Here is a 24063-nt window from a genome sequence, read left to right as displayed (position 1 = left end):
TATCCCGTGCTTCATTTGCATATTCGTGTCCAAGTGCTTTTTTGAAAAAGAAAGGGTTTTTTGAAAGTGAAAGCGCAGTCTAGATGGGGTCTTTCGGGGGAAAAAAATCTTTTTCCAAAGAAGCCGTACTCCTTCTCTCCCTTGGGTGCATCATTGTAATCTCAAAAGCAGCTATCTCTTCAATCAGACCTACTTCCTGTCTTAGGTAGGCAGAATAAGAGTTCTAATTGTATCCACAACAAAGTCCTGAAAACCAGGACCTGGATTGGGGTACTGTGGCGGGGCAGCTCCGCCCCTCCCGGAAACTGCCGCGGAGCCATGGCAGCGGGGGAAAGAGACCCCCCTGAACGCGGCGAGTACAGCCGGCCACGCCCCGCGAGCCAGGACAGGGACGCACCGGCCGGGTGACGAGCTGGGACAGGCGGACCCCGGAGGCAGGGGGCAGGGGGAGGAGGCCGGGAAGATGACGTCACCGGCACGCCGGCCGGAAGAGTCGCGGGAAGATGACGGGGGCGGCGACGTCATCTGCCTGCAGCCGGCGGGCAGTTCAAAAGGGAGCCCAGTGCCAGCAAGCAAGGGGGATAAGCGGGAGATGGGGTCACTGCAGCGGAGGGTTGGCGGGCCCAGGTACTGGAGGCCCTGGGTGGGGCCGCGGCCCGAAAGCCTCGGGAGCGGAGCCACCTAGAGCTGGGGAAGAAGCGACCCAGGGCGGGGACGTGAACCTCGAGAGCAGGGGAGTTTAGGGTTCTCGACCCCCCCCCCCGTTAGGTGAGGATCTTTATCCTGACCTTAGGGCCCTGGGTCGGGGTTCGGAGCGAGGGTGGGCCCGGACCCCCTTCCCCAGCCAGCCGAGCTCGTCTGGATCCGAGTATTTGTAGCCGATAGGTGTTGAAGCGACCAGAGGGGGGGAGCGCATGCAAGCCCCCCAGTCACAGGTACTCTCTCTTGTTCCTTTATTTATCCCCAAGAGGTCAGTTGTGTGACTGTTCCCCACCTAGTCAAGCGGCGAGGAGTCCTGTGGCACCTTATAGACTAACTGAAGTGTTGGAGCATAAGCTTTCGTGGGCAAAGACCCACTTTGTCAGATGCATGCACCTGGTCAGTTACCCAAATTCCTCCTAAAGCTTGTGTCTTGGGCTTGGGGCCTGGGTGTACCGATTCTCAAGTCTCACTTAAACTTCAACTCAACTCTCACACCAGTGTTCAAAGTTCCAGTGTCACTCAGAATAACAAGCTGTGCATTTCACACTGACCCCTGCACCATCGTGTGGGGAACTTGGAAGCTGTCCGAACTGCAGTTCCTTCTTTTTATTCTGCTGGACTGGTCTTCCTCCCTGCTATTCTGTGGCCCAGAACCATCTCTCCAGACCCTGTTATCACCCAACATATCAGCACGTGGAACCACACACCCAAATGAGCTACCAAACAAGAAACAAAGTGGTTTATTCACTGCAGAAGAATCAATGTCAAATCATGATACCTGATGGCAGATAAAAGCACGTTAGCAAGAAAATGAAACAAGATGACAATCTGAGATGTACTCAAACTAAATAGGCTTGGAGTGAGCAAAATCTCACCCTGGCTCATGATACCAGTGGGCTTATAGGTTCCTAAGGCAGGGGCTGCATCTGCTCTTCCATTCAATGTCCTTTGTCTTCCGGAGCTTCTTTCACATGTTCGCTGCAGGTGGATGGGGGCAGAGAAAAGTGATGACACCAGTCCCCATCTTTTATAATTTCTTCCAGCTTGCTAAAAAGTCTGGGCATGTGATGGACAAACGCAAAGTGCTCTACTTAGGAAGGAACAATCAGTTTCACACATGCAGAATGGGAAGTGACTGTCTAGGAAGGAGTACGGCAGAAAGGGATCTAGGGGTCATAGTGGACCACAAGCTGAATATGAGTCAACAGTGTGACGCTGTTGTAAAAAAAGCAAACATGATTCTGGGCTGCATTGTCAGGAGTGTTGTGAGCAAGACATGAGAAGTCATTCTTCCACTCCACTCTGTGCTGATTTCGCCTTAATTGGAGTATTGTGTCCAGTTCTGGGCACCACATTTCAAGAAAGATGTGGAGAAATTGGAGAAGGCCCAGAGAAGAGCGACAAGAATGATTAAAGGTTTAGAGAACATGACCTATGAAGCCAGGCTTCATGAACTGGGCTTGTTTAGTTTGGAAAAAAGAAGATTAAGGGGGGACATGATAGCGGTTTTCAAATATCTAAAAGGGTGTCACAAGGAGGAAGGCGAAAATTTGTTCCTCTTGGTTTCTGAGGACAGGACAAGGAGTAATGGGCTTAAAGTGCAGCAGGGGAGGTTTAGATTGGACATTAGGAAAAAATTCCTAACTGTCAGGGTGGTCAAATATTGGAATAAATTGCCAAGGGAGGTGGTGGAATCTCCCTCTCTGGAGATATTTAAGAACAGGTTAGATAGACATCTGTCAGGGATGGTGTAGACGGAGCTTGATCCTGCCTTGAGGGCGGGGGGCTGGACTCGATGACCTCTCGAGGTCCCTTCCAGTCCTATTATTCTATGATTCTAAGAGCAACAAAAATGATGAAAGGTCTAGAGAACATGACCTACGAGGGATGACTAAAAGTATCTAAAAGGGTGTTACAAGGAGGATGGAGAAAAAATGTTTTCCTTGGTCACTGGTGATAGGAAAAGAAGCAATGGGCTTAAACTGCAGCAAGGGTTGGACATTAGGAAAAACTTCCTAACTGTCAGGGTGGTTGTGGAATCTCCATCCCTGGAGATATTTAAGAACAGGTTAGACAGACACCTGTCAGGGATGGTCTAGACAGTGCTTGGTCCTGCCATGAGGGCAGGGGACTGGACTCGGTGATCTCTTGAGATCCCTTCAAGTTCTAGTGTTGTTTGATTCTATGATTCTATAGAGGGTCCACTCCAATTGGACAAACATTCTCCATCGTCTTTGTGCTCCCCGTGAAAAGGCTTCTTACACAGATTCCCAGTATTTGTACATTATATCTGAGAAGTCAAGGAAGATGGGAGAGATGTCAAATGACCGGAAAAGGGCAACTATAATGCCAATCTATTTGATTTAAAATTGGGCACAGAGCGCACTTATCAAGTGTGTGCATGGTACCAAACTGAGAGGAGTGGCAAGTGCTTTGGGTTATTATTGAAAATGGCCTGGAAAAATTGGAGAAATAGTCTGAAGTTAATACAATGAAATTCAATGAGGACAGGAGCAAATACCTCCACTTGGGAGGGAACAATCAGTTCTTAGGAAGGAATATTGAAGAAAGGGATCTAAGGGTCATAGTGGACATCATGACTCAAAAAGTAAAAATCCTCCTGGGATATATTAAAAGGACTATTGTTTGAAAGTCATGAGAAGTAATTCTTGTGCTCTAATGTATGCTGATTAGGCCTCAAATGGAGCATTGTTTCTACTTTTGAGTTCCACATTTTAGGAAATATATAGACAAATAAAAGAAGTCAGAAGAGAGCAAAAAGGGATTAAAATCTAGAAAATATGACCTACGAGGCAAATAGTTTATTAACATGGAAAAGAGAAGACTGAAAGGGGACATCTGCACAACAGGGCAAAAGTTGAATTAAGCTACACAAATCGAGCTACGTCAATTGCGTAGCTGAAGTCGAAATAGCTTAATTCGGCTTTTGGTGCTGTCTACACAGCAGGAAGTCTGAGTTAGAGCACTCGTCCTCCGACCTCCCGTACTCCTCGTACAATGAGGATTACAAGAGTCAGAGTAAGAAGTCCTCCAGCTCAGCATTATTTTGAAATAAAGGCTGGCAGTGTAGACATACTATTATTTCGGAATAACGTCAGTTATGCCAAAATAACACTGCTATGTAGATGTACCCAAACTGGACATGATTACCATTTTCAAGTATTTTAAGATTTATTACAAAGGGAAGTGAGAAAAAAGAATTGTTCTCCTTCCCCTCAGAGGATAAGGCAAGAATCAATGGGCTTAAATTGCAACAAGGGACGTTTAGGTTGGACATTAGGGAAAAAATCCTGTCAAGCTTGATACACACTGGAATAAATTGTCAAGGACGGTTGTAAAACCTCCATTACTGGAAATATTTAATAGCAGGGTGAGCTAATACGTTTCAGGGATGAACTAGATAATGCTTAGCCCGGACATGACTTCAGGGGGCTAGTCTAGATGACCTGTCTAGATTGCTTGATTCTCTCATTTCTTGGAGGGGAGTTGATGACTACAATAGATACTGCCTGGCTACTCCACTGCTGTACATGAAAGGCTGTTCTGAGGCGGGGGTGGCCTTCAAGAAATGAACTGAGGTGGCCGTCTCAGGTGCCAGACTGTGTGGGGCGCTACTAGGACCCAGAGGGTACAAAATTGTGTCTACTGCTGTTAGTAATAGAAATGTAGCCGTGTCCGTCTGCTATGTACATTGGACAAACGTCTCAGACACTTCGCCAAAGGATCAATGCCCACAAAACAGATATTAGACAGGATCACAAAGAAAAAAGTTTCTTGCCCTTTCAACCACAAAGGACACTGTCTCAACGACTTAACTACTTGCATCCTGCTTCAAAGACCTTTTAAATCTGCACTTGAAAGGGAATCCTCTGAACTGTCATTCATGCTAAAATTCGACACTTTACGCGTGGGTCTTAACAAACACTCTAGTTATCTTACCCATTACAAAGATAGCTTCCCCAATTATCACCTCTAATATCATTAGCCCACAGACATTTACCTTCCCCCTCCCCCCCCCCGCATCCCCCTTCTGTTCTGAAATTTGATTTGTCCTTTTCATATGTGTTCATTTTTTTAATTATATCCTTTGGTATATATGGTTGTGACTATTTTCTTCCACTATTTGATCTGAGGAAGTGGGTCTGGCCCACGAAAGCTCATCATCTAATAAACCATCTTGTTAGTCTTTAAAGTGCTACATAGTCCTGTATTTTGCTGCTGTTAGTTCTCCTTTATTTGAGTAGGTAGCGGAGCAGTACCACAAGAGGACTGGAACAGGAAGAAGGCAGAATTGAGACTGTTCAAAGTTTTGGCCCAAGCGAGGGGCCACGAGGGCATCATTTGAGCTCCCCACCTCAGGTGACAAAATATTGTGGGCTGGCCCTGCTCTGAGGTGTCTCCAGTCTCTCATCATACTTTAGGACAGTGGTCTCCAACCGTTTTACACACAAGATCACTTTTTGAATGTAAGTGAATTCCAAGATCTACCCCAAACTCAAATATCCTTCCCCCACCTCCTTTGTGCTCCTTTGCCCCGCCTCTCTCTGTGGCCCCTCCCCTGCTCACTCCATTCTCCTCCCTCCCAATACTCATTTTCACCAGGCTGGGGCAGCGGGTTTGGGAGCAGGCTCTAGTCTAGGATTAAGGGATTTGGAGTGTGAGAGGGGCTCTCATCTGAGCATGGGGCTGCAAGCTGTGGTGCTGGAGGGGGTTCTAGGTGCAGGCTCTGGGAGGGTGTTTGGATGCTTGGAGGCTTAGGGCTAGGGCAGGGTCTTGGGGTGCAGGAGAGAGTTCATGACTGGGATAGGGGTTCAAGATGTGGACTCCAGCTGGGCACCGCTTAGCTCAGGTGGCTCCTGAGTGATGGTGCAATGAGACTAAGGCAGGCTCACCCCTGCCCTGGCCCTGCGCCACTCCCAAGAGCAGGTAACAAATTTGCTCTCTCCCTAGTGATGTTGTGCCCTCTCTCTGGTCTGTGGAGATAGGATACAAGATACATCAGCACCCATCCTATCCCTAGCCCTGCCCTGTCCAGCAAACAGGAGACTCCTGGAGGAACAGCTCCAAGGCAAAGGGCAAGAGATGTGCAGCAATTGGAGGAGGGGCAGCTGAAGTGCTGGCACTTGATAGCCACGTGGCCAAACCAGTCAGGATCATCTGTCAGAGGCTCCAAGATCTACCAGTAGATCCCGATCGACTGGTTGGTGACCCCTGCTTTAGGACATGAAGGAAGGTTTCATCACTTCACACACAATTATAGCCCGTACAACCCAGTGAGATAACAATGTTTAGCAGATAAAAACGTTTAGAATGGTACCAGACTAGGTGTGCTTTATTCAAAGCGTGTAGCAAATCCTTCACCATGATGCAGGGTGCTACAGAGCTGATCCAGTGAGTGATGGGAGAGGGGAGGAGAGGAGTAAGCCACTGAGGTGGGGGTCTGTGGAAAGAGGTGGGAAAGGAGGGAGGAGTTTCAGGGCAAGTAGAACAGGTGGCAGCCCAACGAAGCGTCCATAGATCAAACCCCCAGTGTGTCACATTGACTACGCACAATAAGGTCAGAAACAGGTTTTAGGTACAGGCAGTCCCCGGGTTACGTACAAGATAGGGACTGGAGGTTTGTTCTTAAGTTGAATTTGTATGTAAGTTGGAACTGGTACATATTGTAGGGGAAACTCTAGCCAAACATTTCTCCAGAGCTCAGTTTTATTCTCCCACACCTCACTTCCCTCAGTCCTTATTCTCAAGCTGAGGTGTCTGCTGAGAAAAGCTGCTCTGCGTCTCCTTGGTTTGCTGTGGGGGGGCGCTAGCTTCGCGTCTCCCTGGTCTGCTGGGGGGAAGCAGCTAGTGCGGGGTTGCCTCACCCCGTTTGTAAGTAGGGATCCGATGTAAGTCGGATCCATGTAACCTGGGGACTGCCTGTACTTTTGACTGTGCAGTGGGGTGATTCAGGAAAAGTGTCCAGCTCTTCATGGAGCTTGCTGAAGGAACCACAGAACCAGGAGAAATTGTTAGGTCCCTTTATTAGTGAAAATCTGGAATAGACTGTCCCGGATCTGTTTGGTCCTCACCCCATAGATGATGGGGTTTAGCATGGGAGGTACCAGGAGGTACACATTGGCAAGGAGAATATGGAAATGCGGGGGCACATTCTGGCCAAATCGGTGCGTGAGGAAGGAGAAGAGACCTGGCATGTAAAAGGCTAAGATGACACAGAGGTGGGAGCCACAGGTCCCAAAAGTCTTGAGCCGGGCGTCCTTTGTGGGGAGGCTGAAGATGGCCCTGAGGATCTGGACATAAGACACAACAATACAAAAAACATCCATGCCAATCACAGAGAATACCACAAAGAGGCCGTAGTAACTACTGATGCGGGTGTCAGTGCAGGCCAGGTTCACTACGGCCATGTGCTCACAGTACGTGTGGGGAATGATATTTGTTCTGCAATATGGCCACCGTCTGGCAAGGATGGGATAGGGCACTAAGAGCATGCCACCACGCAGAGCCACGGCCAGGCCAATCTTGGCCACCACAGGGTTTGTCAGGATGGTGGAATGTCTCAGAGGATCACAGATGGCCACGTAGCGATCTAAAGCCATGGCTACAAAGATCCCAGACTCCATAGCTGAGAAACAATGGAAGAAGTACATCTGGGCAAGGCAGGCATTGAAATCGATCTCCCTGGAATTGAACCAGAAGATGCTCAAAATTTTGGGCAGGGTGGACGTGGACAGGAAGAGGTCGGTGACGGCCAGCATGCAGAGGAAATAGTACATGGGCTCATGGAGGCTCGGCTCCCTCTTCACAATGAACAGGATGGCAGAATTCCCCAAGAGGGCTATGATGTACATGGTGCAGAAGGGGATGGAGATCCAGACATGGGCCACCTCCAGGCCAGGAATGCCCACCAGGATGAAGGTGGAGGGGTTGATGAACTCGGTTATGTTAGATTCTGACATGGGGGGAAGGTGTCCAACTCTGAGACAGAACGATATCTCCGGTGTGCATCGTACGTTCCCCTTGACTTCCTATGTTTGCTTAGGATGATGGTCACAGTAGAAATGTCCAGCTCTCACGTGTCTCCTGTATTCACTGTACTTACACCAGACTTCCTGTATGTGCCCAGAATTATGGTGGCAGTGCGAATGCCTGGATGGAAAGACAATGTCAATATGAGGCATGACATGCACTGGTAGAGGCTCTTTGCATGGGTGAGGCAGCTCTTTTCTCCTTCACACACTATAAAATGAGACTTTCATTGGTCAGAGGAATGAATTATAAGCAGCCAGCTCTACTAATGCCAGTTCTGTATTTAATGTTGCTCCATATTTCAATAAACTCTACGGCTGTGTCTACACTGGGCTGCTTTTCCGGAATAACTTGCCAGCTGTCTACACTGGCTGCTTGCTTTTCCGGAAAAGCAATGACGATCTACTGGAAAATTGTCAGTGTTTTTCCGGAAAAACTATGCTGCTCCCATTCGGGCAAAAGTCCTTTTCCGGAAAAACTGTTCCAGAAAAGGGCCAGTGTAGACAGCACAGTAGTCTTTTCCGCAAAAAAGCCCCAATCGTGAAAATGTTGATCGGGGCTTTTTTTCCAGAAAAGCGCGTCTACATTGGCCACGGACGCTTTTCCGGAAAAAGTGCTTTTCCGGAAAAGCATCCTGCCAATGTAGGCGTGCTTTTTCCGGAAATACTTGTAACGGAAAACTGTTCCGTTTTAAGCATTTCCGGAAAAGGGTGCCAGTGTAGACGTAGCCTACCCGTTGTCCTGTAGCAAAGAGTAAAGGGCAGCAGCAGAAAAAATGAGCGTGGATATAGAGAAAGAGAGATAACAAGAGAGAAAGAACACAGGACAATCTTTGCTAAGTATTTTCTTTAAAAAGGGAAATTTTAAAAAAAGTTGTGAGAAGGCAATGAAATATTGGAAATACTGGTATGGAATCAGTTAAAAAGTGTAGGCATATAATTATTGCCAGTCAACAGCAGGATTTACTGCAGATTTAGATGCAATCTCAAGAAAAACACCCTTACTGTAAGAAGAGGAGGATATTGGAAAAGACACCTTGGTATCTCATGGATATTACTTTGCTGGGGGCTTTCCAGAGAAGGTTGAATAGTTATCCCTCTTGGGTGTTTTATACAGAACATTCTCTGCATCTTGACCCATGCGGTCAATGTTCCCTCTAATCTTTTTCCATCCATGTGTGGAATAATTTTAAATGCATCAAGCATGTGCGAATGAGCACCACCCATAGAAACAAAAAAAACTAGTTGTGAGTGCTCTGCTAATGAGCTGGTTGGCCTCTGGATTTCTCCTGAGGGGTTGCTGAAGAGCACAGCTTACAGGGAACTTGGCTTGAGGTCTCTTCTCACTCTGTGGATCTATGATTCCATGATGTATATTCCCATGATAGACCAGAACTTTGTCAAACACCAGATCAATACTGGAGCAACTGGGTGAAATTGGGTGCCCTGTGTCATACAGAAGGTCAAACTGGATGGTCTAAGGGTCCCTTCTGACTCTGAACCCTAGGGGTGCGTCTAGACTGGCATGATTTTGCGGAAAAGTGGCTGCTTTTGCGCAAAATCTTGCCTCCTGTCTACACTGGCCGGAAGTATTTGCGCAAGAACACTGACTTTGTAATGTACAAAATTAGTGGTTCTTGCACAAATGCCCCGAGGCTTCCGCTCAGGGATAAACCCTCTTGCACAAGTATTCTTGTGCAAGAGGGCCAGTGTAAACAGCCATGTTAATTTCTTGCGCAAGAAAGGCCGATGGCTAAAATGGCCATCCGAGCTTTCTTGCGCAAGAGAGCGTCTACACAGGCACGGATGCTTTGGCGCAAAAGCAAATCTTTTGTGCAAAGGCACGTGCCAGTATAGACGCTCTCTTGCGCAAATACTTTTAACGGAAAAACTTTTCCGTTAAAAGTATTTGCGCAAAATCATGCCAGTGTAGACGCAACCTAGGAGTCTCTCGATAAAGTAACCAGATCAGGCATTTATATGTATTCAGTCTCACACCACATGAACAAGAGCACATTCCACACCATTGAAAGTCTGAGAAAAGTCATCTCTTTACGCACTCAGTATTAAGCCTGTAGAGCTGCTTGGAACAGACATTATTGGAGCAAAGCACTTAGATGAACGGGATTCCGCAATGGACTGGTCATTTTTGGTCATGCTCATGGTGCTTGCTTGCATTTGGGCCGCCTGAGAATTGCAGCCAGGAGTCCTCCTTTTTTGCTGCAAATAGGTTTGCCCATCTTTCAGAGTTTAGTCACCCATGCTGGGTGTCTGGTTCCTCTAGAATAGTGGGGGGTTGGTGTGATTTTTTTTGAAAGACTCAGGCAGAACAGTTCAACAAACTTCTCAATAAAACTGGGAGAAGAGATGTCTCCCCATTTAAAAAAGAAATCATAAAATTATTCCAGAGGGGCAGTCTAGCACTGCCATGCTTCCTAGAAGTTAAAAATCTGGTGACGGCCCCCAATTAACAGTCAGCGCCCTACTATGTGTAAGCGGGGGAAAGGTCCCGCTAATGTGGGGAACTTTCCTGGCTTCTACACCACCCCGGTGAAATGGACCAGCGAAGGGATCTGAGTCCCCGCTCCCACTTCCTTTACCCCACAGCTCTCCTGATCCTGGGGGCTCCCCCTCCACTCTCCTGAGTAGCAGAGCCCCCGAAACCCCAACAAGGCTGGACCCAGGTTTCCTGGGGCTTAATCCCCAACCGTGTAGACAGACCTTGTAGGGGCAGGAGTTAGGGTGTCCCCACTCGGAGGTGCTCTCTTCACACTGCAGGCCTTCTTGGCCCAGTGATCATTTCATAAGATTCTAAGCAAATACAATTTATTAAACATCAACTGATTAAAGAGAAAAGAATAAGAAAAAATGAGAATGGTTCAATGAGAACACACAGCCCTGCTCTGTAGCACAGGGACATCAAAACAGCAGCCTGCAGAGTGTAAGGACAGTCCACAGTCTCTTCCTTATAAGCCCCTTAGAGACCCTGGATGTGCTGCAGGGGGACTGCAGGCTGGACACGCTTGCTCTGGCAGTGACCACACAGGCTCAGGCTCTAAGTGGCCAGACCCCTCTCCCAGTCTGGCCTGCTCGGCCTCTTGGCTGGTGATATCTCTCTGCCCAGAGCCTCTCCCCACACTTTGCTGGTCCCAGCTGCTCACCACACCCAGCTGCAGGCTGTGCTGCCTTGTCAGTCTCCAGCTCCTTGCGTTGCTTCTCTGTCCCTTTTGGCTCTTTGAGCACTGCCAGTCTGCTGCTCACCACAGGGTCTGCACTCCTTGGGCTGTGTGTGCCTGGCCCTGTTGCTGCAGGACTGCCCCCCAGCACAACTTGCACTCCTTGGGCTGTGTGTGCCTGGCTCTGTTGCTGCAAAACTGCCTCTCCACACAGCTTGCGCTCCTTGGGCTGTGTGTGCCTGCCTCTGTTGCTGCAGGACTTCTTCTGCACACAGCTTGCACTGCTCTTAGCTGTCTCTCAGCTCTCTCCTTGCTCAGAGAGACCCAGAACAATCCCAGCTCACAGGGAGGACGGGGCCTGGCCTCTTGCTTTCCTAACTGGCCTGTCCAACCTGTCAATCAGGCTGAGCTGGAGTGTTGGCTGCTTTCCATTGTCTCTGGGGTCTGTCAGTCTCAAGGACCCTTCCCCTTTTGATACCGAGAGCTGGCAAACAAAAAACTCCTACAGAGTTTTAGTAAGGGGCTAACAGTCCCCTTACATATGCAAGGAGAGGAGGTGACAGTGTCTGTGCATTAACACACAGCTGGCTGCCGAAGTAATTACTCAATTCTTACTCCAAGAGGAGTTGTGTGTGAGTAGGCCCTGAACAAACCCCAGGCCACAACCTCAAATGTTGGACTTGCACTGTACGCCACCTAAAACCTTTCCTGCTGCATATACCCTGTGGTACTCAAATGAACCCACTTCACGGCTGGCAGCAAAAAGCTGAGGCGGCACGAATGTTCAGAAAGGCGACAGTTTGGCCAATGGTAGTGAAGCAAACTGATGACCACTGGCAAGGCCCTGGGACTGTTAATAGCGATGCAGAGCAGCAAGAAGCACAGACCTCTTCTTTGTCCTATCATAGAATTGTAGAACCATAGAGCTGGAAGAGCCGAGCTTGGTCAAGCCGAGACTTAAACACCTCTAGGGATGGAGACTCCACCCATCCCAGTGCTTCCCCACCTGCCTAGGGAAATAGTTTCTCCTAATATCCAACCTAGACCTCCCCAACAGCAACTTGAGACTATTGCTCCTTGTTCTGCCACCTGTCACCACTGAGAACAGCCTCTCTCCAGCCTCTTTGGAAGTTCGCTTCAGGAAGTTGAAGGCTGCTCTCAAATCCCCCCTCACTCTTCGCTTCTGCAGACTAAACAGACCCAACTCGCTCAGCCACTCCTCATAGGTCATGTGCTCCAGCCCCCTAATCATTTTGGTTGCCCTCCACTGGACCCTCTCCAATGTGTCCACATCCTTTTTGTAGTGGGGGGCCCAGAACTGGACACAATACTCCAGATGTGGCCTCACCAGAGCCGAATAAAGGGGAATAACGACACCTCTGGATCTGCTGGCAATGCTCCTCTTAATGCAACCTAATATGCCATTAGCCTTCTTGGCTACAAGGGCACCCTGTTGACTCATATCCAGCTTCTCATCCACTGTAACCCCCAGGTCCTTTTCTTCAAAACTACTACTACTATCATACTCACCTTGCACTAGGATTGTCGAGCAAGAAAGCCCTTTTGAAAGCGAAGGTACCTGTGAATCCTGAGATCCAAGTGTCTTCCCTGGAAACCTCCCTCAGGCAGCTGCGTCCTGCACCGCTCTCAGCCTAGCGTCTGCCGCAACAACCCATGCAGAGAGTTGACACATAGGTTTTGCCACTTATTATAATGCTCAGTGATGTCCCAGCGGGTTTGCTTAAACTCTAGTGAGAAATCCAGCATGTGAATGTAAACAGGTTGGACATAAGCTTGATTGAGCTACTTATCCAGCTGTAGAAGTAAACAGTAATTAAGGAGCCTTCCCAAAGGGAGGTGAGAACCCTTGGGCCCCTTGCGGGGTCAGAATGGAAGTGGCTGTGCTGTGTATATTCAATAATGATTGTTGATTGGTAAGACAACTAAGGATAATGCCCAGGTCTCAGTAGTGTCTGATACCTTGTACATATCTAGGAGGGCGGGCAGATAATAGACTGACCAGGAGAAGAGGCCTGAGGGGACAAACAAACTAGTTGTAGACCCACAGAGCTGTCCAAGGATGTGTCTACACATCAGGGCTTAATTTGAAATAAACTATGCAAATGAAGCTACGTCAGTTGCATAGCTTATTTCGAAATAGGTAGTGTCCACACGGCACTTATTTTGAAACAGAGCACTCTTCCTCCCACTTCCTTTATTCCTCATACAATGAGGCTGTGTCTACACTTGGCCACTTATTCCGGAAAAGCAGGCGCTTTTCCGGAATAAGCTGCGAGCTGTCTACATTGGCCCCTTGAATTTCCGGAAAAGGACTGACGATTTACTGTAAAATTGTCAGGGTTTTTCCAGAAAAACTATGCTGCTCCCGCTTGGGCAAAAGTCCTTTTTCCGGAAAACTGTTACGGAAAAGGGCCAGTGAAGACAGCACAGTAGTGTTTTCCGCAAAAAAGCCCCGATCGCGAAAATGACGATTGGGGCTTTTTTGCGGAAAAGCGCGTCTACATTGGCACGGATGCTTTTCCGGAAAAAGTGCTTTTCCAGAAAATCATCCTGCCAATGTAGACGTGCTTTTTCCGGAAATACTTATAACGGAAAACTGTTCCGTTTTAATCATTTCCGGAAAATCATGCCAGTGTAGACGTAGCCAGAGGGTTACAGGAGTCGGAGTGAGAAGTCCTCCAGCTTGACAGTATTTCGACATTATTCTGAAATCACTGCCTGCTATGTAGCCGTGGATTAAGTTATTTAAAAGAAACGCTAATTAGTTCGAAAGAATGTTGCTGTGTAGATGTACCCTAGGAGAGCAGAGAGCAGAAATCTCATCAGTAACTATTATTATACTGTGCAGGACCGTTCATTCAAGGATCTTCAAAATACCTCCCAGAGGTCTACATTATGGCGTTATTTTGAAACGACTCCCCTTAGTTTGAAATAACAAGGCCAGCATCCACATTACCAAGCCTACTTTTTCAAAATAAGGGACTTGTGATTTTGAAATAATAACTCCTGCTTGTGAAAAGGAATATGGTTATTTTGAAAGTGTTACTTCGAGAGTTGTTATTTCAAAATAAGTTATTTTGAAATAAATTCCGAGGAGGGACATGCCCTTCATGGGCCATTGCTTTGACTGTTTCATCCATGAGATACTGGCTAGGTTGGATGTAAACTATCCGGGGGTGCTACCCAGAAGCAAACACATTGGATATGCTGATCCTTTAGGAACATAAATCACACATGCACAAAAATAACTGCATCGTATTCAGTACATCGTAACTTTTCCATTCATACCTTACATGACACACAGGTTACATCTACATTGCGCATTTGTGCACAAGAACCTATGCAAATGAGGCATGGCGATGATTATGAGCTGCCATTTTTGCGCAAGGGGCTTTTGTGCAAGAAAGAGCAGTCTACACTATTCCATCTTGCGCAAAAACCCCCTCTGGAGCAAGAGTCATTCTGCCGCTTATTTTCAGGCAGAACGGCTCTTGCAAGAATGTGCAATGTAGACGTAGCCACGTTGTAAAAAAAATCATAATCCCATCATTTGTCGCCTTTTTTGAGGCATAAGGATCTTGCGCCAAAGGAATTTTTTGCGCAAAATGGACCCGTCTACACTGTTTGTTTTTGCGCAAAAAGCATCAACAGAGAATATACAAATGACAACGCAACAAATGTTAACGAGCACTTCATTAGCATACTCTCTGCCGGCAAAAGGCTGCAGTGTAGACATAGCCTCTGTCTGTGGACCAGAGCAAGGGGAGATGGTGAAGGTGAAAGCCTCTAACACATTGGTGCCCGTATTTGAATGTAACACGTTGGACAGGTGACTCATTCTGGATGTGTTTACACTGCAGGGCTTGCCTCCAAATAAGCTACACAAATTGAGCTACGTCAACTATGTATCGTATTTAGAAATAGCATATTTTGAAATAGGGAATGTCTACACAGCACTTATTTTGAAATGGAGAACTCTTCCTCCAACTTCCCTTATTCCTCATACAATGAGGACTACAGGAGTCGGAGTAAGAAGTCCTCCAGCTTGACGGTATTTTGACATTATTTCGAAATAATTGCCTGCTGTGTAAACGTGGATTAAGTTATTTTGGAATAGCACTAGTTATTTCGAAATAGTGTTGCAGTGTAGACATACCCTCCCCATCCCCAGCACTATGTACAACTGCTTGGAGACCTTGTTGCCAGCTCTTGCAATGGTAGTTGGGCTTCTGGCAAGCCAGGATAATGATTTTTTTCAAAATAAAGGGATATGGAAGAATCAGAGCCCATTCCAGGGGTGTGGTCAGCCCAGGACGAGACTAAGGAGATGTGGGGGGTTTCTCAAAGGCCTCAAAGGAATAGCACAAAAAAGGCCTGTGCAGTGGTGTGGTGTACGGGGCGAACTGGGAAACTGTTCTCCTTCGTAGTAAGGCTTTTGATCGAACGACAGGTTTGTGTGGAACAAGCCACACTAGTGGTGGAGGTATTGGCCTTAAAGACATGAGCCACTGCAAAGGCAAAGGAGTCGTGTCAGACCATTTAGCAGTAAACGGATTCTTTGCTGGGGTGGCTTGCAGATCTAGAGGAGGAACTGTGCCCATGTAAACATAGGAGATATAAATATGGGAGTCCTGAACCATCTGGCCCACCGATGGCAGTAAAACAGGCTCCTCCCCCTGAGAATACCGTGTTCCCATGGTTGCTGGTGGATGTTTCCCAAGGAGGGTGGGGAAGCTCTGGGATGGGTTTCCTAGGGAGGGGGTGGAATCTCCAACCCTAGAGGTTTTTAAGTCCTGGCTTGACAAAGCCCTGGCTGGGATGATGGAGTTGGGGTTGGTCCTGCTTTGGGCAGGGGGCTGGACTCAATAACTCCAGAGGTCTCTTCCAGCCCTAGGATTCTATAAGGGTATGTCTACACTACCCAGTGCTTGCTTTGCATGTTCCCGGACGGTCGCCATTTTAAAAGTTGACTAGCTCAAAGTAACTGCCCGTGTCTACGCGCGGCAGTGAAACAGGATTCCAATTTAAAGCGCTAACTCGAATTAGCTGGTATGCCTCCTGCGATGAGGTTTACCAGCTAATTCAATTTAGGGGCTTTAAATCAGACTCCCGTGTAGACACAGGCAGTTACTTTGGGCTAATCGATTTTTAAAATGGCAACCGGCCGGGAACATGCAAATCAAGCGGTGGATATTTAAATCCCGGGCTTGATTTGCAATTTCAGTCACCCTCATTAGCCTCTCTAGATTGAAGTTTTTCTTCACTCAGTGCACGATCAACCTGTGGAACTCCTTGCCAGAGGATGTTGTGAAGGTCAGGACTTTAACAGGGTTCAAAAAAAGAACTAGATACATTCATGGAGGGTCAGTCCATCAATGGCTATTTGCCAGGGTGGGTAGGAATAGTGTCCCTAGCCTCTGTGTGTCAGATGCTGGAAATGTGTGACAGGAGAGGGATCACGTGATGATTTTCTGTTCTGTTCACTCTCTCTGGGGGCACCTGATTGGCCACTGTCGGCAGACAGGATATTGGGCTGGATGGGCCGTTGGTCTGGCTGTTCTTATGTTCTTATGTTTATGTTCACTGCGTGTGGGTTTTTTTTCCTGCATGGCCAGAAGGGTTGTTAATATAATGGGAATAGAAAAGAAGAGTTAAAAAGTGATACAGGTCATGCGGTGAGTATAATACATGTGCACATTCTTTAAGTCAAGGCCCAACAACTAGTTGTGAGAGGCAAGCGGGTATTGGCAGGAAGATGTAAACCACTAAAAGGCCAAAGAAATTCCTGTCTCCAACCATATCACAACCTCTTGGTCCTCCTTCCTTCTGTGGGACATGAAAGAGGAGGGATGGAGACCACAGACTCAGCACCCTCCAAGGCAGAACATCACCAAAAACTGAAAGGGGGAGGGGTAAGAGTCTCCATTTCCAGAATAATTATGCCAGCTAAGGAGAGGGGCAGATCAGAGCTATGGATACGTTTGTTGGCAACTAACCCCAGTACATGTAACAGGGCCTAAATATCCGACTTCTAGTCCGTTTCTTTTTGTGTACAGCCCAAGAACTCGGGGTGAGGGTGAAGGGAAAGGTCTCTAACTGCAATAGGACAAGGGGAGGAGAGGAGCAAGAGGCAGGGGTGAGATATTGGGGGCAAAGCAAGGGAAGAGCCGCTGGCAGAAGGGGTCAGCAAAATAGCGGGGATAATAGAATCCTAGAACACGAGACGAGGAAGGGACCTTGAGAGCTCATCGAGTCCACTCCCCGGCCCTCATAGCAGGACCAAGCACTGTCTAGACCAGGGCTACTCAAAACATGGCCCGTGAGTCACATGTGGCCCACGGCCTGTTTGTTTGCGGCCTGCGGTGCGGTTTGGGTTTACGCGGGGCTCAACACGCAGCCCACGGGTGGGATCCTTTGAACATGGCCTCCACTGGGAACACTCTCCACAATGGCGAGGCATCTCCCAGGCCAAGTGAAAGACACAAGCGGATGGGCTGGCTGGAACAGATGGGTACAGGGTATCGGCATTTCTACCCCCCAGGGAGGAGGTGCCAGAAGTGCCAGGGCATTGTGGGAAGGGCTTTGTATTCATGCCCATCAGTGTGAAAGAAGCTATTTGCATATATTTGCATTAATATTTGCATGTATGTGCAACCATACTTAAGTTGCAGCCCTCAGTATGAGCTGCGAGTATCATTGTGACCCCTCGGGCTTCCAGAGTTGAGTAGGCCTGGCCTAGACCATCCCTGTTGGATGTCTGTCCAACCTCCTCTTCAATATCTCCAGTGATGGAGCTTCCACAACCTCCCTAGGTAATTTATTCCAGTTTTTAACTGGGTCAGGTGTCGGGTACCAGCAATTAGAAAGATGGAAACTCAAAGAGTTCTGCATAGATTGATCCTCATATGGGAATCACTGACCCAGCACTGTGAGAATAGGGAAAGATTTAATGTCATTTTCAATGCCCAGGGAGTGATTTGGGGAAGACGGCCCAGCACCATGTCACCAGCCAGTTCTGCATAGAGATCCGTCTGAGAGGCCGAGCCCTAAGAGACAAAAAAAATTACCGGTAAGTCCCTTTATGAACCATCAGCTTCAGCAGCATGTCCCGGATCTGTCTGGTCCTCACCCCGTAGATGATGGGGTTTAGCATGGGGGGCACCAGGATGTACATGTTGCTAATGAGAACGTGGAAATGTAAAGGCACTTTCTGGCCAAACCGATGGGTGATCAAGGAGAAAAGAGCCAAAATGCAAACGACTAAGCTAACACAGAGGTGGGAGCTGCAGGTGCCAAAAGTCTTGAGCTGGGCATCCTTTGTGGGGAGGCGGAAGACGGCCCTGATGATCTGTGTGTAGGACATGGCAACACAAGAAATATCCAGCCCACTCATAAAGAATAGCACAAAGAGTGCGTAGTAACTGCTAAGGCGGATGTCGGCGCAGGCCAGCTTCACCACAGTTATGTGCTCGCAGTAGGTGTGGGGGATGATATTGGTTCTGCAATACGGCCACTGTCTTGCCAGGACAGGAATGGGCAGTGTGAGCATGGCACCACGCAGCACCACAGCCAGGCCTATCTTGGCCACCAAAGGGTTAGTCAGGATGGTGGAATGTCTCAGGGGATGGCAGATGGCCACGTAGCGATCCAATGCCATGGCCACGAAGATCCCGGACACGATATCTGAGAAGCAGTGAATGAAGAACATCTGGGCGAGGCAGGCATTGAATTCTATCTCCCTGGAATTGAACCAGAAGATGCTCAGAGCTTTGGGCAGAATCGAAAAACACAGGACCAGATCAGCTACTGCCAACATGCAGAGGAAATAGTACATGGGCTCATGGAGGCTCAGCTCCCTTTTCACAATGAACAGGATGGTGATGTTCCCCAGGAGGGCTATGATGTACATGGTGCAGAAGGGGATGGAGATCCATGTATGGGCGGTCTCCAGGCCGGGAATGCCCAGCAGGATGAAGGTGGAGGTGTTGGTGAAGTCAGTTGTGTTGGAATCTGACATGGAGTAGAGTAGAAAGGTCCCACTCTGTCACAGAATGGTGTCTCCTGATTGTACCGTTAGATCCCCTGGCTTCGTTAGATTTCCTGGCTTCTTCTATGTGCCCAAGATCCAGGATGATGCTCTCAGTACAAATGCCTGGATGGAGAAACAACATTTATGTCAGACCACTTCATCTCCCCCCAGAAAAAAAAGGACTCCGGTCATCTGAAGAAGTGGGCTGTGCCCATGTAAGCTCATGATCCCATCTCCATGTTTTGTTTGTCTATAAAGTGCTCCCAGACCACTTGTTGTTTTCTCAGTTTACCTGTACAGCCTAACTCGGCTACCCCCTGAAGCTTCATAACATACACTGCTACTGTTCTCACGGGAGATTACCTGTTCTTTGTTACCCCAAATTTCACTGGAGACCACCCAGAGTACTCTCATATGGATTTATTAAATGAGAAATTAACAATGCTTTATGGGGTTAAACTCAAGAGGAGTGAGCATCACCCACAAAAACACAAGCACACACATTCATTAGTCCATTGACACACCATCATTCTTGCCCTCACACACTTACACATGCAAAAGGTTTAGAGCAGGCCAATGCACATTGACTCCGGAGGTCTGCCTCTCGCCATGGATCCCGGCTGGTGAGCTGGTCAGAAAGAGGGCTTCTGCCATGAGCTCGCTCCTTTTATTGGAACTGGGCCACTCTTGTCACGCATGCAGGGGTCCTTCCTCCACGTTAGTCACTCAGGAGCATGTCCAGACCTCCCTCACTATGGGACCGTTGTTTACTTAGAGCTGCCTTGGGTCTTTAATTAGTCACTACCTAGCTCCTGGCTCCTGGCTCCACGGGTTTAGCCTTGCTGTGTCCCTTACCCCAAACATGGTCCACTCCCCCACACACTCTTATCACAGGGCGGAATGCACCTTACAAGCACAGTGGCTAAAAGTGACAAAGTTGCAGCACTCAACAATCTTAGAATCAGGTGCAAAATGTAAAAGGCGTGAGGGCTGAAAGTTACAAAGAAACAAATACAAAGCCAAAGATACCTTCCAGAGCCCAGCATCCTACTGAGACTAAGACGACAACCGCCCCCCCTTAAACAATGTTCACCGCAATGCAATCGGCAGCAGGTTTTGTTATTCTCTAAGTCATGTGTGGTCAGGACCTTACAGTTTAATGCAGTGGTTCCCAAACTTTTTGGCATTATGCCCACTTTTTGAGTTTTGAGAAATCCACACACTCCCTGCCACAAAAAAAAAAATAGCTGAAATTTGTTGAGAAGAAAAAAAAAATCTGGCCAGGGCCAAAAAACAGTCGCAGCTCTGGGACCAATGTAAAAAAAAAAGAGAAAAATTTGTTGACCAAAAAAAAAAAAGTTGCTCTTTTAAGAGCAGAGCAGGCATTGCCCTTTTAAGGTGGCCATTATGAAGTCTGCCCAGGACACTCCATCCTCCTCCCGTCCCAACCAGCCCATGTGAGTGTGTTCCAGCAGATGCCCAAGCCAGGAGAAACAGAAAATACCGGACATTTCACATCTGGTATTTTCTGAACTTTTTTACTGGACGAACCGGGCTCTTTCTAGGAGGGGGGGATTGAAGAGGAGGGAGGCCTGGATCGCCTTGCACTCCCCCTGGAATTTCTTCATGCCCCTCAGTTTGGGAACCTCTGATTTAATGCATTTCCCCAAAATGTATGTGTAATATCAAGTAATAGCTTTGGCGGAGGCCTATATGCAACACTCTTCACACCATTCAAGTAAGCGTCTCATTATTCAAAGAATGGGTTTTGGAGTCATTGTTGACTACAGCTCATCCTGAGCTCCCAGTATAATTATGTTACCCAATGGGCGGAGGGAGTGGTGAGCGGGAGCAGAGACAGGATCGTATCTTTGCACGGCCTTGGCCTTGGCGAAACTGACACAACCATTTCTGGAGTCCAATTTCAAAACAGGTGTTGAGGAATTGGCGAGGGTGCCGAAAAGAGGCCGAACAATGATTGGAGTTTGGAGGAAATGCTGGAGAGTGAGCGGCAGCAAGAGCTTCATCCATGTATTTATCAGAAAGACTAGCAAGCAGAAGCAACTATGGAGAGAAAACCATGGGTGATACAGTGTTCTATAATCTACTAGGGAAAGGCAGAGTTAGGTCCAGTGGCTGGAATCATAGAATCATAGAATACTAGAACTGGAAGGGACCTCGAGAGGTCATCAGTCCCCTGCCCTCATGCCCGGACCCAGTACCATCTAGACCATCCTGGATGAATGTCTATCTAACCTACTCTTAAATATCTCCACAGATGGAGATTCCACAACCTCCCGCCAACTTTCTCCAGTGTTTCACCACCCTTGCAGGTAGGAAATGTTTCCTAATGTCCAACCTCAACCTTCCTTGCTGCCATTTCAGCCCATTGCTTCTTGTCCTGTCCTCAGGCATATTCCTTGACATGGGCATATTCCCTCTGGAAATAAAGGCCAGACGTTTACAGCTAAGGATGATTAACTGCTGGAATCAACTACCCACCTCCTAGAATCCTAGAATCCCAGGGCTGGAAGAGACTTCAGGAGTCACCGAGTCCAGCCCCCTGCCCAAAACAGGATCAACCCAACCAGACTGGATGCTTTTCTCAGGCTCCTCTACCCTGAAGATGCTACTGCAGGGCCGTCACAGTATTCCCATTTAGCCAGCACGTAGACTGTCTGTACGGGTTCTCCTGTCAGCTACCTCTTGTCCCCGGATTCGAGCATGGGCAGGAAGGGGTTAAGCCCTCAGGGCGCACTGAGCACCAGAGCGCTTGGAACGTGGCTGCCAGGGCTTCAGGGATCCTGGCCAGTGACGTGGTTCCATGTGGGAGGGTGCCGAGGGTACAAAGCAACCCCACCACCACCTTAGAGCAAGCCCTAGAGGAGAGGACAGTGTGTGAAGATGTTGCTAAGCACCTTTGCCTGGGGACCCGCAAGGCTGGGGCACAGACAGGCTGGGAATAACCACTCCAGGGCTTAGCTGAGGGGCAGAGGGAATCCCCCCTGCCAGGGCTGTGCGGGGTCTTGGCTCCTCCTGGCCATTGTCCCAGAACAGAAGGGGCTTGAGCTGCCCAGCCAGAGGCACCGAGGGCAGAGAGGAGCAAAGGGAAGCAGGGGGGTTACTAGGTGCCCCAGGGCGAGAACAGTGATGGGGGAAAGCAAAGGGTTGAGGGGCAGGCGGCAGAGGTGACACCAGCCCTGGGAGCAAGCAGCCAGAGGTGGCTGGAGATGGGGGGAGCCTGCTGGAAAAGAGCTGTCCCGGAGCAGGGACCACCCTTGGATACCACCGGGGGAGCGGCTGGCCCCCCACGCAGCGCTCAGCCACCAAATTTGAGGGGTTGCGACTGCTCTGGAGGATAGGGTCATAATTCAAAATGACCTGGACAAATTGGAGAAATGGTCTGAGGTAAACAGGATGAGGTTTCATAAAGACAAATGCAAAGTGCTCCACTTAGGAAGGAACAATCAGTTTCACACACACAGAATGGGAAGCGACTCTCTGGGAAGGAGCACGGCAGAAAGGGATCTAGGGGGTATAGTGGACCACAAGCTGAATATGAGTCAGCAGTGTGATGCTGTTGCAAAGAAAGCAAACATGATTCTGGGATGTATTAAGAGGTGTGTTGTGAGTAAGACATGAGAAGTCATTCTTCCGCTCTGCTCTGCGCTAGTTAGGCCTCAGTTGGAGTATTGTGTTCAGTTCTGGGCACCACATTTCAAGAAGGATGTGGAGAAATTGGAAAGGGTCCAGAGAAGAGCAACGAGAATGATGAAAGGTCTAGAGAACATGACCTATGAGGGAAGGCTGAAGGAATTGGGTTTGTTTAGTTTGGAAAAGAGAAGATTGAGGGGGGACATGATAGCAGTTTTCAGGTATCTAAAAGGGTGTCACGAGGAGGAGGGAAAAAACTTGTTCCTCTTGGCCCCTGGGGATAGAACAAGAAGCAATGGACTTAAACTGCAGCAAGGGAGGTTTAGGTTGGACAGTAGAAAAAAGTTCCTAACTGAGGTTATGGAATCCCCATCTCTGGAGATATTTAAGAGCAGGTTAGATAAATGTCTATCAGGGATGGTCTAGACAGTATCTGGTCCTGCTATGAGGGCAGGGGACTGGACTTGATGACCTCTCGAGATCCCTTCCAATTCTGTGATTCTATGAAAAACCAGAATTACACTTTATATTTGTACTCACACAAGAATGATACATGCATGCAAATAGGATGTAGAGATTCATCAGATTGTAACTTTTAGGATGACCTGTTACATGAGGCATTTTATCTAAAGCATCTTCAAGCTATGCATATGCATATGCCAGCTTCCATAAAACATGGGGTGGGTGACAACAGGAAGTCAGACTGCATGATGTAATGGTCCTTTCTGACTTTCAGCCCCAGGAATGTATTGATTGTGAACATAGATTAGGGATTTATATCTATTCTCTCTCAAAACACCCAAACCTGAGAACACTCCATATTATTGAAAGTCTGAACATCTAAAACAAGCAAAACAATTTTTTTTTACATAATCAATAGTTAACCTGTGGAACTCCTTGCCACAGTCATTATTGGAGAAAGGAGCTTGTGGAATGGGATTCACAAAGTTAAATCTGTTTTACGCCTTCCATTAGAAGATCTCATTTTCAGTTTCTAACAATATAGCCTACATTTGAGCAGTTAGCCATTTGGATTGTAATGTCCAGGGCTGAGTGTGGGCTTCTGAGGGATTTTTTTTGAAAGGAGAGGGCATGACAGCTCAGCTGAACTCAAGAATAATTTGAGGAGAGAAGTTGCTGAAAACATCTTAGAAGGATTCCCCATTAGGTGCCCTAGCTGCCCCGTGCCTTACTGCGGATAAAGGGCAGGTAACAGCCTCTGTGTTAACAGCCAGACCCTGAAACACAAGAGTAGGAGCGGGCAGTCTCTCTGCATTAACTTCTGCAGGCTCCCAATGACTTTACTCAGTTCTTACTCCAAGGGAAGTTTTGCCTCATGAGGGGCTGCGCGAAGGACAGCCTCCCAATTAGTCCTGATATTCTTTATCTCTGGAAACCATGGATCCTGCGCGATCCCTCGTGCCACTGAAAT

The 24063-nt window shown here is 48.0% G+C and overlaps 2 protein-coding genes across 3 annotated transcripts; both read right to left on the bottom strand.

Moving 5' to 3' along the window:
* Positions 1–6734: 6734 nt before the first annotated feature.
* On the bottom strand, positions 6735–12759 carry LOC142826611 (olfactory receptor 52L1-like). 2 transcript variants are annotated; one of them, XM_075919717.2, is made up of 3 exons: positions 12707–12759; positions 10936–10955; positions 6735–7645 (listed from the first exon to the last, which is right to left on the bottom strand). In XM_075919717.2, the coding sequence occupies exons 1-3, from the start codon at positions 12715–12717 to the stop codon at positions 6735–6737; spliced, it is 942 nt and encodes a 313-aa protein (XP_075775832.2). In that variant the 5' UTR covers positions 12718–12759. The 2 variants fall into 2 exon arrangements, with proteins under 2 accessions (XP_075775832.2, XP_075775831.2); XM_075919716.2 differs by lacking the exons at positions 10936–10955; positions 12707–12759 and having other exon boundaries at positions 6735–7682.
* Positions 12760–18011: 5252 nt separating this feature from the next.
* LOC149526096 (olfactory receptor 52N2-like) lies at positions 18012–18965 on the bottom strand. Its single transcript, XM_089771805.1, has one exon. The coding sequence runs from the start codon at positions 18963–18965 to the stop codon at positions 18012–18014; it is 954 nt and encodes a 317-aa protein (XP_089627931.1).
* Positions 18966–24063: the final 5098 nt, after the last annotated feature.

This window comes from Pelodiscus sinensis, chromosome 1 (assembly GCF_052426305.1).
Source record: "Pelodiscus sinensis isolate ZL-2025 chromosome 1, ASM5242630v1, whole genome shotgun sequence".
Lineage (NCBI taxonomy): Eukaryota > Metazoa > Chordata > Testudines > Trionychidae > Pelodiscus > Pelodiscus sinensis.
The sequence above is the reverse complement of the archived record's forward strand: the minus strand, read 5'-3'. Positions and strand labels throughout refer to the sequence as shown.